Source organism: Cyprinodon tularosa, unplaced genomic scaffold, assembly GCF_016077235.1.
Source record: "Cyprinodon tularosa strain WSP-4 unplaced genomic scaffold, ASM1607723v1 ctg30, whole genome shotgun sequence".
Taxonomy (NCBI): Eukaryota; Metazoa; Chordata; class Actinopteri; order Cyprinodontiformes; family Cyprinodontidae; genus Cyprinodon; species Cyprinodon tularosa.
In genome coordinates, this window is record NW_024039008.1 from 6890936 (window position 1) to 6906705 (window position 15770).

At 39.4% G+C, this 15770-nt stretch overlaps 1 protein-coding gene across 1 annotated transcript in view; it reads left to right on the forward strand.

Moving 5' to 3' along the window:
• The window catches only part of swt1 (SWT1 RNA endoribonuclease homolog), a 57203-nt gene extending 41433 nt beyond the window's left edge, over window positions 1-15770 (forward strand). Inside the window, exon 17 of the mRNA XM_038291754.1 lies at window positions 15487-15770. Within this exon, the coding sequence (XP_038147682.1) occupies window positions 15487-15592 (106 nt within the window). The 3' untranslated portion in view covers window positions 15593-15770. The remainder of the gene's footprint in view (window positions 1-15486) is intronic.

Below are 15770 nucleotides of genomic sequence, written 5' to 3' on the forward strand. Positions count from 1 at the left end.
GTATAAAGCAATTCGAAATAGATTAGCTGACAAGGTTTTTTAGGCCAATAAGGATTATTTTGGCATCAGTTTAAGCAATCTCCATATGTGCTGCCGATTCTTGGAGCTGATGCTTTTCATTCCTCATAGAAACAAATGACACAATGATGACAAATAGAAACAATAGAAACATTGCAGCAATGCATCACAAGGCACAGCTGCTGAACGTGCTAATGAATCGCTGAATGTATGTATTTAGCGGCCCATACTTCTACAACAAACAAACATACATTTTGGCTAAAAATATCATCCAGCCAACGTATTGGTAGCCTCGTGAGACCATCCTGATCTCACGAGCTTTCAAGGTTTCACTCGCAGATCAGTCTGGAGACTCTCCGTTAAAGAAAATTTGGAGCCGTTCACCAAACGAACGTCCAATCAGCGTTGGCTTTGAGGCGGGTTGAGGTGTGAAGCAACGAGAAGCCCGACAGTTCAGTCTAAAGAACATGGCGGCTTCAGCTCATGAAACTAGTGTTAGCGTGGCTATCGAGCAAGTTTTATCGGAAGTATTTCTTCACTGAAAGAAGAGCAAAACACTGCTCTGGAGGCTTTTCTCAGAGGAAAAGATGTTTTTGCTCTTCTCCCGACTGGTTTCGGCAAGAGTTTGATCTATCAATTGGCTCCTCTTCGTCGTCGCTCTGTTAGTACGTCATATGCTTCGTTGATCTGATTGGTTTATTTGGCCCATCTATCACCAACATAGGCCAATCAGCTAACCAATATTTTTGCCCCTTCCCAAAATTACTTCAACGGAAGGTTTCCAGATGGATATGCGGAGCAAATCCATCTGGCGGAGTCAGGTTAACGTATTGCTGTATCTCTGTAAATTTAATACCAGTTTGTGTATTATTTTAAAGGAAGAGGTTTATAACATATCTACAAGCTCATAAAATGTCTGTTTTGCATGATTGAAATAACTAGACTTACTAAATAAATAGTAAACAAAGGCAGGAGAAAACACCTAAATGGATGTTTTTTTGTTGTTGTTTGTTTGTATTTCTATAAGTAAATTTAGCTGACTAAATGTAGCTAGTGACTACTACCCTCTGGAGTTGGGATCTTTCCATTTATATCACATAGGTTTGGTCCTGAGATCTCTGATGGGATTGGTTGTTATGTTACGAAATAACAGCTTTGCATCATTGAAATCCTAAAGCAGTTGCTGAAGTGAATAGTTGTGTTTACTCGTGACAAGGGCTGCATCTGCTGTGTCACCTCAAGCCTCTCAGGCACTAATCAGTGACGTCACTCCATCTCCTGTTCTAGCGAGTCACGTCTGACGGACACAGTTAAGCTGCCTTTGCTGTGATGGTAATTTTCTTTTACACATAACATTTCCTGTGAAGTAACCCAGGCCTTTTTTGCTTTGTTGGTACATTATCTGTGCTGCTAAATATTTGATCTGTGTGCTCAGCGCGGCCGTATGCTGTCATGAGTTATATAAGCTCTGAATGAGGCTGTTTAGTGGCACGCTCACGTTGGTGATCAGGAGGGTCAAGTGGGAACTGCTGATAACGTTCTAACCCTAACCCTTACTAAATGATTAAATGAAACCTTTGGTTAATTTCTATGGAAAAGTGAAATTTGTTTTCTTTAGCAGGAAGTTTTATTCATACAGGATAAAGTAAAGAACCAGAATCTGGATGCATTTGGAAATATTGTCTAGAAATCCTTTTCTTCTAGTCTAGGAATAATTTTAGAAAAACGTTTCACCTTTCCCTCCAGTAAAATGCCTCCAGTGATGTTACTGTTCTATTAAAAGAATATCTGTTTCTATGATGTCTGCGTGCGAATGCGGAGGAGCTTTTCAGATCCTTCTGCTCGTCTGTGAACGTGTGCACATGTGGATCAGTGTGGATGGCTAATGGCTTTTAATGCAGCACAGCTTAGCTGCTGAGTAACACTTCTGATAAACCCAGTGACTCATTTTCCAAGCAGTAGTCTTCTCTCAAGTTCTTTGTTGTGTTAATGCGTGTTTGAATTTTTCTAGCTGTAGTCTTAAAACTGTCCAGCAACTGCACTAATAGCCACCGTGAATTTTTAACATTTGTAAAGTTGCACCCACAGACCTCCATGCATTTTATAGAAAGTGATAAATAATTAGACAGTGGAATGGATCAGATACATGGTTAAGATTTTCTTTATCCCTGAATGAATGTAGTCCACAATTGATAATGATTGATAATGTGCTGTTTAATCTATATGATAATAAAAAGTGTATGGGGTAACTAGAAACCTAACGAGACATGATCATCCATTTAAACAGAGAGCTGAGGATCAGAAAAGTCGTCAGGAAGCCCAGTCTAACTCTAGGATTCCTGAGATTTTAGATCCTTTAGATCAGGCTAACGATGAACCTTTAGTCTGTGTACAAACAGAGATGTGAAACATAACCTAACGCTAGATATCTTACCATCCACAAAGCACGATGGTGGCAACATCATGCTGTGGTGCTGCTTTTCTTCAGCAGGAATAGGGAAGGTAGCAGAGTTGAATTACCTCCAAAGAAAGAACCCCATTTTGACCAAACCGCTAAAGACAAGAGCATTGAATTCCTTTTCCAACATAAATTTAGAAACTGAGATTTCATAATGACACATTTGCACATAAAACTCTTGTGAAGTATTTTAATTATTTAAAAAAAAACAACATACATTTAAATTGGGTCATGTTCAAAGTTTATCCCAGAAGAGTGTCCAGTTTACAACCTTTAAACAAGGTAGCATATAGGGTGGAACACCAAAGGAAAAACTGTTAACGAAGTAGACAATACCTAAAAAATAAGTATTTAATTTATAATTTAAGGTAAACTAATTAATAACTGAAATCAAAAATAAAGACAAAATAAAAGTCAAAGTCAGCTCTCTCTACAAGAAAAACCAAAAGATAACATTTTTGAGTTCTCTTTCTAATCAGTGAAGAGGAGAAAAGTAAAAAAGAGAGAACCCCTACAAGCTTTGACTGTAAACAAAGAACACTTTTTTAGATTTATACAATACCTCCACCGTCATTGAAAATCATTAAAAGTCATTAAATTATATTTTTTTTAAATTAAGGCCTAAATTGGCATTAAAATTAATGAAATGTGATTAACGGCTTTTAAAATGCTTTAATAAAAAAAAAAGTTTATAAAAACGATTTAATCAGATATATTATATGAGATATGAGAACTGGTTCCGTGTGTTTGTGCGGAACTGCGTCCGGTTGATCGTAAAGCCGTACGTTCGGAAAAGAAGCCAAAGACGGAAAAAAATGTAAAGAATGGGAAAATGCAAATTTCCACAAAAGTGGCCCAAAAACGAGGAATTAGGGACAAGGCTGCAGCCTGTCGACAGTAAAGATGATGAAGGATTTTGCCGTATTTATATATATATATATACATATATATATATATATATATAAATGAGAGTCATGGGTACTTGTTGATGGCATCAAAATTATTTCCAAGAGCATTAAAAAGCATTAAATTAGAGTTCTTTATTCCTGTATAAACCCTGATGTAGCACAGATCTACTTAACTACAATGTTTTCTCAAAAGATCACTACATATGAATGGCGGGTGTGCTTCAGTGATGCAGTGGTTAGCAGTGTTGTGCCGGAACGCGTTCATTGAACGAAAGTTCATGAACTCGTTCATATTTTGGGCGAACGTGAACCGAACGTACTGCATTCTTGCCTGATGAACGTTATTGTGAACTCGTTCATTCTGGTGTCTGTGAACGGCACGCTCTCTCAGTTCAGCTCCGTTCAATAGGTTGCCAGATTTCTATAGAGTCCTCCAGGCGAAACCCCGGCTAAATCACACCGTAAACAGGCCTTAATATGTAGCGGAAAAAACACCCAATCTGGCAACACCAGCTACCAGCGTCGTAGCCTACAGCCGCATGCGTCATCTAAACAAAATGCCGCGTGGAAGCCACAGCAGCATGGAGGCGACAAAGCAGCAGTATGATCACTTAAAACAGGTTTATGACCAGGTGGTCGGTGAGGATGATGGCAACAAGTTTGTCCGCCGGCTTTCAGTAAAAAAATCCGCACTTCAGTAACCTTAAATTCCTACCTCAGCCTGGTCCCGCAGTTTGTGTTAGTAAAATCTTCTTGAGCGGAGGTCTTCAACAGGGGATCCGCGACCCCTAGGGGGTCTACAGAGGTACTGCATGAGGGTCTGCATGGTTAGTTGATATTTTTATATTCCCCCCCTGCAATTTTTCCCCCCACTAATTGAAATGTCTTTAAATACTCATTAACATGAAATCAACACACTGTAGTAAACAGATAAATGGAGACAAAAGATGTCTTTCAGTCATCAATGCACACATTCAGCGACACACAGGAGCTCTTTCAAGCTGGGCACCGTTTCCTTCACAACAACCAGGAATCAGAATCAGAAAAACTTTAATAATCCCAGGGAGAAATTAATTTCTTTACATTACTCCATCTGTAATAGAGTGACTATAGGACACAATTTCATACAATATATATAGTTAGGGGGTCCCCGCTCCATCTCGCCATCAGTTTGGGGGTCCTTGGTCTGGAAAACATAGAAGACCCCTGTTCTTGAGGGTTTTACTATCCATGTAACTTGTTTGTTAAACCTGCCTGGTATAATTTTCCAGGATTCCAGTATTCCTTTTTAGTATGTATTGAAATGGAATTTCAAATGGAAAAAATTATTAAAATAAAAAAAAACATTTGCACCTTAAAGACTACTTTCCTATTTTTCTTTTAATAATTACTCATAAAAAAGACCATTCAAGCAGCAAATTTTTCCTGATGTTTTTGAGAATATACTGTAGGGGTGAAAGCTGCAGCTGCTACTAGTGTGAAGTGAATGGACAGCAACAAAGCGTTAAAGCAACAATGGGGAAATGCTGTCCCCTCAATGCTAATGTAAACCCTGGTTGGATAAGGATTCAAAACTGGATATGAAGATGAAATCTGACGCACAGTTTCAGAGTTACAACTGATAAAATAATTGCTGTCTGTGGTTCTACAGTAGGCTATGGTGTAATTGAGCAATATATGAAAAAAAAAAAGAACTATGAACTAGTTCATTTTTTGCTTTTGAATTATGAACTATGAACTGAACTAGTTCATTTTAAAATGTGTGAACTGAACTTTGAACTAGTTCACGTAGAAAGAGAACTTTCCCAACACTGGTGGTTAGTGCGCATGACCCATTTACGGAGGCCTTAGTCCTTTATGCGGCCAACCCGGGTTTGAATCAGATCCTTTGCCTCTGCCACATTTCTCTCCCCCTCTCTCATACCCCCTTTCCTGTCAGCCTACTGTCAAAAAAGCAAGACACTAGTGCCATAAAACAAAAACAAAAAATCAGTACAGATCAATGGCTTTATCCGAATACAGTGGATTTTAGTTCCTGTTCCTTCACTTTTTATGGGATCAGCAGTGAGCGCGCTATCGTGGGTAGGAAAGGAAACCGGACTGCTCCGTGGTATCAAGACCGCCTTAAGGACATCACCACATGACAGAAGCTCACACAAATGATTCCATTCAAATTGGGGCTACAGCCTTCCTAAGAAAAATAACCACATTAAGTCCAAATTACACAAATGTAGTAGACGGCTCAAGTTTCTAGTGGGTTAATGGCATGTTTTAGTCTCTTTACTCCAGTAAACGATCAGTTACTAAATTAGTGGACAATAATAACCATAATTAATGCAATTAATTGTTTCAGCCCAACACCTGTACATATGAACACAACCACTGCAAAATATTTGTATACACCCATCTACAGTGACTAAGAGCCTCCGTTGGTGTTTATCGCCCTCCTTCCATCTCATATCAGAAAACTACTTTGTGTCTTTTCCTAAACGGTGCTTGGACATGGCTTTAATACAATATTGAGTTTGTTCCATCATTTTTACACCCCTTAATAAAATGCACAGTCCTTTTTGGAAAAAGTTATCTTATGCTTTCTGGTAGCTAATTATTTCTAGCTTAATACTCTGCTTTTGAGGTTTGAAATTTTACCAGCAAGCAGGACTGACTGAATGAATAACGTATTAGTGTTGTGTTATGAGTCCCTATAGGCCAGTGATGGTTACATTCAAGAAGCTAAAGACAAGACAGCGCTAGTAAAAAAAAAAAAGAAAGAAAAACAAATTACCAAGAGCCTAAAAGAGATGGAAGTTAGAGCTGCAATATTTTTCAAAGAACTGGCAAAATTTTAACCTGACTCCACCAGATGGATTTACTCCGCATATCCATCTGGAAACCTTCCGTTGAAGTAATTTTGGGAAGGGGCGAAAATACTGGTTAGCTGATTGGCCTATGTTGGTGATAGACGGGCCAAATAAAACCGATCAGATCAACGAAGAATATGACGTACTAACAGACCGACGACGAAAACACAACCACAAGCCAGGCTACTCTTGCCGAAACCAGTCGGGAGAAGAGCAAAAACATCTTTTCCTCTGAGAAAAGCCTCCAGAGCAGTGTTTTGCTCTTCTTTCAGTGAAGAAATACTCTGTAATTCCGATAAAACTTGCTCGATAGCCACGCTAACGCTAGTTTCATCGGCTGCAGCCGCCATGTTCTTTAGACTGAACTGTCGGGCTTCTCGTTGCGTCACACCTCAACCCGCCTCTCACACCCAACGCTGATTGGACGTTCGTTTGGTGAACTGCTTCAAATTTTCTTTAACGGAGAGTCTCCAGACTGATCTGCGAGTGAAACCTTGAAAGCTCGCGAGATCAGGATGGTCTCACGAGGCTAGCAAAATTTAACCTGAGTGAAGTTGCCCCCCATCCTTCTTCAAATCAGATGAAATGGATGTTAATTAACTCGACTCGTTTGTGCAGGAAACATTTTCGTTTGTGATGCTTTGGCTTTGAAGATATTAATGAAAAGGTAAAGGTGAAAAGGTCAACCAGCCCCCCCACTTTTATGAAATCAGACAAAATTGGTGTCAAACATTTGTGCTACATTTGTGCTGGTTTGTGCAGCAAAAATTTTCATTTGTGTCGCTATCATTTTAAAGATATAAAGAAATATTTCCAGAGGTCATCAAAGGTCAACCAGCCCCCCCACCTTCTTCAGATCAGGCCAAAGTGGCACAAACGTTTGACACCAATTTTGTCTGATTTGAATCAGGTGGGGGGGGCAACTTCACTGAGGACAAAATGTTTGTCTTGATCATCTACAAAGTTGGTAGACATTAGAGATGAAGTGATACATAGGCCAACTGATATTAGCATATTTTATTTTATCAGTATCGGCTGATCTGTGCATCTGTGGGCCGATATATCGATGCATTTAGCAGCCATACCTCTAGATCTTGTAGAGTGCACACATTGCCACTCCCCTCCATTTTCCAGCTATTAATAATGTTTTAATTTGTTAAGAGATGTTTCTTTGTTGTTTAAATTGAGACTTGTGTTACATTTGCTATAATTATTCATCATAAATCTAAGAAGAAAAGGCAGCTTCAATTAACAGTCCAAACATATTGGCAGCTTATAACAGGAAATTTATGTCAAAACATTTATCAATTCATCTCTTGTGGACAAACTTCAAAATATTTGCAGCTATTTGCTGCAAAATGTTTTTTTTTCCTAAATGTTGACTTGGAGCATTCAAATAAAAACACACTCTTCAGTTTATTAGTTAAAAACATGCAAACCCTGCATCGTTTTCACTTCACTGCACAATTATGCACGACGTTGTGTTAGTTTAGAAAATAAAACCCACTTAAAATATGTCGCAGCCTTCTGTTCCAAAAAAAATTAAAATAAAAGAATTTCCATCAAAGGCCGTGGGTGGTAACGGGTGGCTTTTGGCTTTGTACGCACTTCCAACCTGGTTAATTTATTGTAAAAGCAAAGACAAAATAATTATTAAAAATGTCTTGCAACTAACTGAACCTCCCATCCACACAAGACATTTACCAAACAATCCACCAGCACCCGGTATGTTCTTAATTACTCAAATTAATGGAAAGGTCTAACAATTAACAAATTAATCTACTCTATTACAGATATAATAGATAAATTACAAATTTTGGTTCTAAATTAACTTAAATATATTCTACATACCAAAAAAAGAAAACTAAATTGGTAGAAATGACAAATTACAAAAATGTATAATAAATGGCTGCAACAGAATGTGATGTTCTAGGCTTTAGTGTCAGGATGCTACACAATGTTCATGGAGTATAAATTCCTTTGAAAGGCTGTAACTCCAGGTTAAAATCAAAGGTTGTTATATGTAGTTTTCCAGCCACTGATATCATCTCTGTCTAATATTTAGTGGAAGAGTTCTGAAAGTATGGCCAGGGGAGAGTTTTCCTCGGCTCTGCTTCATTTAACAAACCCACAGAGAGCTGAAGGTTGATCAGCAGGAGAAAGCCTAAGGGTTCACATTGCTTGTGTTTAAAAATGGCTTCATTGGAACAGACAGCTCAGTCTCTGTGTTCTGCTCACCAAGGCAGCTTTTAAATGCAATTTTCCATTCCAGGGAAGTTATTTCACCCCTTTACACAATTTACAATAGACTCAATATATTTTGTTTTTACTGTTTGAAAGAAGCGAAAGAAATGTTCACATGAAAGACGGCTGTGCAGCGATTTACATCAAAAGCAAAGGATTTGCATACTTAACAGAAACGCTTAGTCACTCTGAGTGGTTCGGTTTAGCTTTAGCTGAGATTTATCATTAGAGAAAGTTCAACTTTAGGATTGTAGTTAGAAGAATTTAATTTATGTTTTGTTGACAATTCAAAAACTCATCTTCAGTTTGTACTACAGCTTGGAAAGTGTGAAATTGAATATGGGACTTAATTGCTGGGTGGAGAAATAAAACTTTTATGTTGTTTAATTATGAGGAACATTTCTTGGCTGATTATCAAACAAACTAAAGGAATAAAGTACCTACCCTTTACTCACGTGTTGTTTTTCTGGTTCAGTAACCTAGGCTCAAATTTCCAACTACGTTTCTTTCACTAAAGCTTATGAAGCTGCCAATGTGCCAAAGTATTGGCAGAAAGTATTTTACTCTGCAGAACTGGATCTAGTTCTGCTTTAACATGGAAAAGTAAACGGAGCCTCTCCCTACCTGACATTTCATAGCTTATGCAAACACACAAATGTGCAGCCTATTGAAGGGGACATGAACACAGCAAGGGTCAAAATCCTGAAAGTCTGCAGTGATGTAATGTTCTGCTAGTAATAAAGCAGAGGAATCAATTCAGTTTATTTATATAGAGCAAATTCACAACACATGTCATCTTAAGGCACTTTACAGTTCATTAGATCATCCAGTCAAATTGATACAAAGTTTTCTATATAAGGAAAACCAGTTGATTGCATCGACTCATTGACTCGAATCCCTCACACTAAGCATGTTTGTAGGGACAGTGGAGAGAAAAAACTCCCTTTTAACAGGAAGAAACCTCCAGCAGGACCAGGCTCATTGTGAGCGGCCATCTGCTGAGGCCGACTGGGGTTCAAGGAGACAGAAGCAGAGATACAAAAAGCAGCTGTAAAAGGCGGCCCCGTCCAGGAAACACACAGCCAGGCAGACGAGCTCCGAGCCAGCTCCCATGTCGGAGGAGGAAGAAACCGCATCCAGCCAGTCACAGTCAGAGAAACAGGACTACACTGAAAAACAGGCCAATCCAAACATCTATAAACAAAGGTGTTGATGGCAGCATCACAGCTGATATTTCTCCAGGGAGAGAGGAGGATATAAACAACCAAAAGGCTCCCTCCGCGTCTCGCTGCTAAGCAGCCGTTGTCAACAAAGCCGTTGTGTTCTTTGTTGGGAATTTGAAGCTGCTCAGACACACGTGGCGGTCAAACCATAAACTGGGGTTTCGGGAAAATGTAAACAAATAGTTTCTCCTGGAAGCTGCAGATCACTCAGCTGCTTTCACCATTAGCATTTTGTGTTAAGCAGAATCAGACATGTCTGCAGTGATAAATCGTACAAATTTGCAGGTGAAACTTAGTAAACAGACATTAAAACAGACCAAGAGTGTAAAAGGTGAGAAGGATCAAACATTTTGGACCATTATTTTTAAAAGCACTAATCTAATGCACTTTAATTAGAATCAAGCAAAGGATAGTATGATGGAAAGTATTTATACATTTTACAAATCACTTCAAGGCACAGATATTCTACATCTATGACTATGACTATTTCTCATCATTCCAGTATTTCTCTCCTTTTCATTCGTTTTTTTTTTTTTTTTTTCAATATTAAATACCCTTTAACCACTTATTCACACCCTTTGAAACAAATCGAAATGCTTTTATTGTCATTATGGTAATACAACTTACCAGAAATAGTAATCTTTTTAGCTACCCGTATTTTCACGACCATAAGGCGTACCGTACTAAAAGGTGCAGTCTCAGTTATGTGTGCCATTACTGTATTTAACACACACATAAGGTGCACCGGACTATAGGGCGCGGGTTTTATATACCGGTACATGTCCTCTACTACGTTTAAATACCTCTACTGCGTATTTAAAAGTAGAGCGGGAGCAAAACTGAGATTGTGCTTTATTCGTGTATTTATTACAAAGTATTAAAGGAATAGTACACCCAAAACATGATTAGCCTTCATTTTCTACTCACCCCCATGCTGAACAACACTCTGGAGTACTTTTTTAATATCTCAAATGCATCTGGAGATCTGGGAGGCTTCTTGCTGTCTGCTGACATTCAAATAATGGAGGTCTATGGTGACAGAGACAGAAAGGTCCATAAAAGTCCACAAAAAACGTTTCAATATTCCTCCATACTGCTCGTCCAATGTATTCCAAGTGTCCTGAGTGGGTAGCATCCAGAATTTACTCGAAACAAAGTCATTTAGAATGTTTTTAGAGCATAAACAGTAGTGTATAGGATTTCCTGAAAGCGCGCACACACGCGCTCACGACGCTACGGAAGCCGGCAGACCAAACCAGCGCATTCAGCTCGGCAAAAAACTCATGCTCTTCCTCAACACTGAAGTCCTCAGATATTTTTCTTTCATTGTTTCTTTCTTTGCACAGGTAAACAGCACATTTCTTCTTCTACGCTTGCATTATTGGAAGAGCAGACGCTGAATGCGCACTTTCATCTGGTTTGATCTGCCGGCTTCCGTAGCGTCGTGAGCGCGCGTGTGCGCGCTTTCAGGAAATCCTATACACTACTGTTTATGCTCTAAAAACATTCTAAATGACTTCGTTTCGAGTAAATTCTGGATGCTACCCACTCAGGACACTTGGAATACATTGGACGAGCAGTATGGAGGAATATTGACACGTTTTTTGTGGACTTTTATGGACCTTTCTGTCTCGGGCGCCATAGACCTCCATTATTTGAATGTCAGCAGACAGCAAGAAGCCTCCCAGATCTCCAGATGCATTTGAGATATCAAAAAAGTACTCCAGAGTGTTGTTCAGCATGGGGGTGAGTAGAAAATGAAGGCTAATCATGTTTTGGGTGTACTATTCCTTTAATCAAAGTCATCATCCTCTGTTTCTGAATTAAACAGCTGCGCTAAATCAGACATGCCAATTTCCCCTTCTTCACTGTCAGAGTCACTTTCCATCCCGGGCGGCTCCTCTGAAATGATGCCGGCTTGTGCGAAAGCTCGAACAACACTTCAGGCGGACGCGTTAGCCCAAGCATCTACAATCCATCCCCAAACTGTGGCGTAACTTGCCAGGCGCTGCCTTCCACTTTTCGTGAAACTGTGGTCTCCGTCGGTCATCCATCGCTCCCACGCCGTTCGCAGCCTTACTTTGAACGGCCGGTTCACACCGATGTCGAGCGGTTCCTTTGTCAGACCTGGAATAACAGCGAGCACAGCGTTCATTTGTTTCACCTTGTTTTTCACATCGGCTGTGAGATGGGCACGCATGGAGTCACAGATTAACAGCGATGGTGATGCGTGGAAAAAACCACCTGGTCTCCTTATATACACCTCCCTCAGCCACGCTTTCATCATCTCCTCATCCATCCAGCCCTTTTCATTTGCCTTAATAACGTCTCCAGCTGGAAAAGTCTCTTTAGGCAAAGTCTTTCTCTTAAAAATCACCATAGGCGACAGTTTCTGTCCATTTGCGTGGCAGCCGATCTACGCCCACACTTCCCCCTTTAATGTTCTCATGGTGGTCTCAACAACGTCCGCAGTAACAACACACATAGGGCGCACCGCACTATAGGGCGCGACACATTTTGAGGGGGAAAAAAACGTTTATTTGCGCCTTATAGTCGCGAAAATACGGTAAACGGTAACTCTGATGATGCAAGAACTCTTTGTTAAAGGAAAGATATGTCAAAATTAGGTCTATATTCAAAACTACCATTAAATAATGAAATATTTATTTTGGATATAGTGCAGGAATGACTGTGGATGAAATCAAAGAATGTTTAGCATGTTGCTTACATCAGTAGTTTGAAGTATTGGCTAACTTTCACCCCTGTACATAATGTAGGTTACTACTTTAGTCTCTAAAAGCTAATGTCAGCTTGTCAGTAAACGTCACCTTCACACCTCTTAAGCCGGTTCCTTCAACATCCGCCTATGTTTAAGCTTCCAGATCAGTGAGTCTTAACTGTTGACTGCACCCAGCTCAACTCCCGCTCTGATCGTGACTGTCTAATCAGGTAGCAGTGATTGCACTAAATGGGGGAATGTCTTATTGAAAGTAAAGCGCTCTCCAGGTGCGTTCACACCTTCTCAGCTCACTATCAGAGTCACGCTTTGCACCACTTTCATGCGTAACCAAAGTCTGCCATAACTCCAACATCCGCCATTTTTTGAGCTACTCTAATCAAAGATGGCAGCATGGCGTCTTCCATTGGGTGCACCAACATCTATATATTTTTAAACAACTTATTCTAAGCTTTGGCAATTCTTTTATTTTTAATGCAATTTTTTTAAGACTTTGGAAGAGTATATATTTTTGGAAACATAACTTGATTTTTGTTAACAAACAGGCAAATTAGCTACAAATTACTTCCAAACTTTCCCTTTAAACAGAGAACAACGGTCAATGACCATAAGTATGACAAAAATTGACCCATTTATTATACACTTGTGGATTGGACAAATTGTTCCACCTACATTGCAGTGTTCATATTATCTGTAAAACTCCCTGCATAATTATAATAAAGCAATTTATATCCATAAAACAAGCAGAACACTATAGCAATAGCCATACTGCTCCACTTGTGAAAGTAAAATCTGTTGGGCTCTTTTTGGCATCAAGACAATTATTCTTATTGTCACATCGCCAGAGAGGACACTGTTAAAAAATAATAAAATAGAAAAATAAAATAAACAGAGAACAATAGTCAATGACCATAAGTATGACAACAATCTCAGGTTTGACAGGATTATAGGACTTTCTGCATCAGCGCTCCGAAAGTAGCTGGAAAGTTGTGCGAGCATCTGCTTCACGGACACATGGCGGTGACCCCTCCGACGTTTTCCAACCATGTGCTGGAAAAGCTCTGCAGTTAATTTCAAGTGCTGCTTGCTTTTAAAGCTGTTGCTTTAAAACATGTGGTAAAATAAATTTCAAGCGCAAGCAACACAAGCAAGCCTTGGCTTGAAAAAACACCATGAATCATAATGGAGAGATAGTTGGAACATTATGATACAGGTGCTGGTCATAAAATTAGAATATCATGAAAAAGTAGATTGATTTCAGTAATTCCATTTAAAAAGTGAAACTTGTATATTATATTCATACATTACATACAAACTCATATATTTCAGATGTTTATTTTGTTTAATTTTGATGATTACAAATGACAACAAATGAAAATCTCAAATTCATCATATCAGAAAATTAGAATATTGTGAAAAGGTTCAAAATTGATGGCCCCTGGTGCCACACTCTAATCAGCTAATTAACTCAAACCACCTGCAAAAGCCTTTAAATGGTCTTTCAGTCTAGTTCTATAGGCTACACAATCATGGGGAAGACTGCTGACTTGACAGTTGTCCAAAAGACGACCATCGACACCTTGCACAAGGAGGGCAAGACACAAAAGGTCATCGCTAAAGAGGCTGGCTGTTCACAGAGCTCAGTGTCCAAGCACATTAATAGAGAGGCGAAGGGAAGGAAAAGATGTGGTCGAAAAAAGTGTACAAGCAAGAGAGATAACCGCACCCTGGAGAGGATTGTGAAACAAAACCCATTCAAAAATGTGGGGGAGATTCACAAAGAGTGGACTGCAGCTGGAGTGAGTGCTTCAAGAACCACCACACACAGACGTATGAAAGACGTGGGTTTCTGCTGTCGCATTCCTTGTGTCAAGCCACTCTTGAACCACAGACAGCGTCAGAAGCGTCTTGCCTTGGCTAAAGAGAAACAGGACTGGACTGCTGGTGAGTGGTCCAAAGTCATGTTCTCTGATGAAAGTAAATTTTGCATTTCCTTTGGAAATCAAGGTCCCAGAGTCTGGAGGAAAAGAAGAGAGGCACTTCATCCACGTTGCTTGAAGTCCAGTGTAAAGTTTCCACAGTCAGTGATGGTTTGGGGTGCCATGTCATCTGCTGGTGTTGGTCCATTGTGTTTTCTGAGGTCCAGGGTCAACGCAGCCACATACCAGGAAGTTTTAGAGCACTTCATGCTTCCTGCAGCTGACCAACTTTTTGGAGATGCAGATTTCATTTTCCAACAGGACTTGGCACCTGCACACAGTGCCAAAGCTACCAGTACCTGGTTGAAGGACCATGGTATCCCTGTTCTTAATTGGCCAGCAAACTCTCCTGACCTTAACCCCATAGAAAATCTATGGGGTATTGTGAAGAAGAAGATGCAATACACCAGACCCAACAATTCAGAAGAGCTAAAAGCCACTATTAGAGCAACCTGGGCTATCATAACACCTGAGCAGTGCCACAGACTGATCGACTCCATGCCACGCCGCATTGCTGCAGTAATACAGGCCAAAGGAGGCCCAACTAAATACTGAGAGCTGTACATGCTCATACTTTTCATGTTCATACTTTTCAGTTGGCCAACATTTCTATAAATCCTTTGTTTTTATTGGTCTTCAGTAATATTCTAATTTTCTGATATGATGAATTTGAGATTTTCATTTGTTGTCATTTGTAATCATCAAAATTAAACAAAATAAACATCTGAAATATATGAGTTTGTATGTAATGTATGAATATAATATACAAGTTTCACTTTTTAAATGGAATTACTGAAATCAATCTACTTTTTCATGATATTCTAATTTTATGACCAGCACCTGTATGTATTTGCTGAGGATGTAAATGCAGAGGTCAGCATGTAATAAGGTTTAGATTGGAACCAAAAACACAAGTGCTAGCAGAAGCCGGCATTAAAGCAAGCGTAGAAATTTAAAAGCTTCGAGAACAGAGAGGAAGAATGTGTTTATTTAGGATTCTTGGTGTGTTTGCTCCAGTCTTCCACCACTTTGTCTTCAGTCTTTTCCTCTGTTTTCAGGGAGAAGCTCTCAGTTGGAGGGAAACAGCTAATGGACCTGCAAAAGGCCTTGGATGGTTGTATTCAGACCACAGGAGAGAACTTCGCCTTTACCACACAGTACTGATAAACTCAGGGTCTTTGAACACTAAGCAATAAGAGACCTGTTCCTTGTTTCCATGTTTTTCTCAACTGTAAGCACCTTCACCATAACAGAAACAGTGCTGAGACTTTTAATAAGTCTGAAGGTTTATTTTCATGTAGAAATTTATTTCTCAGTGTATATATATATATATATATATATA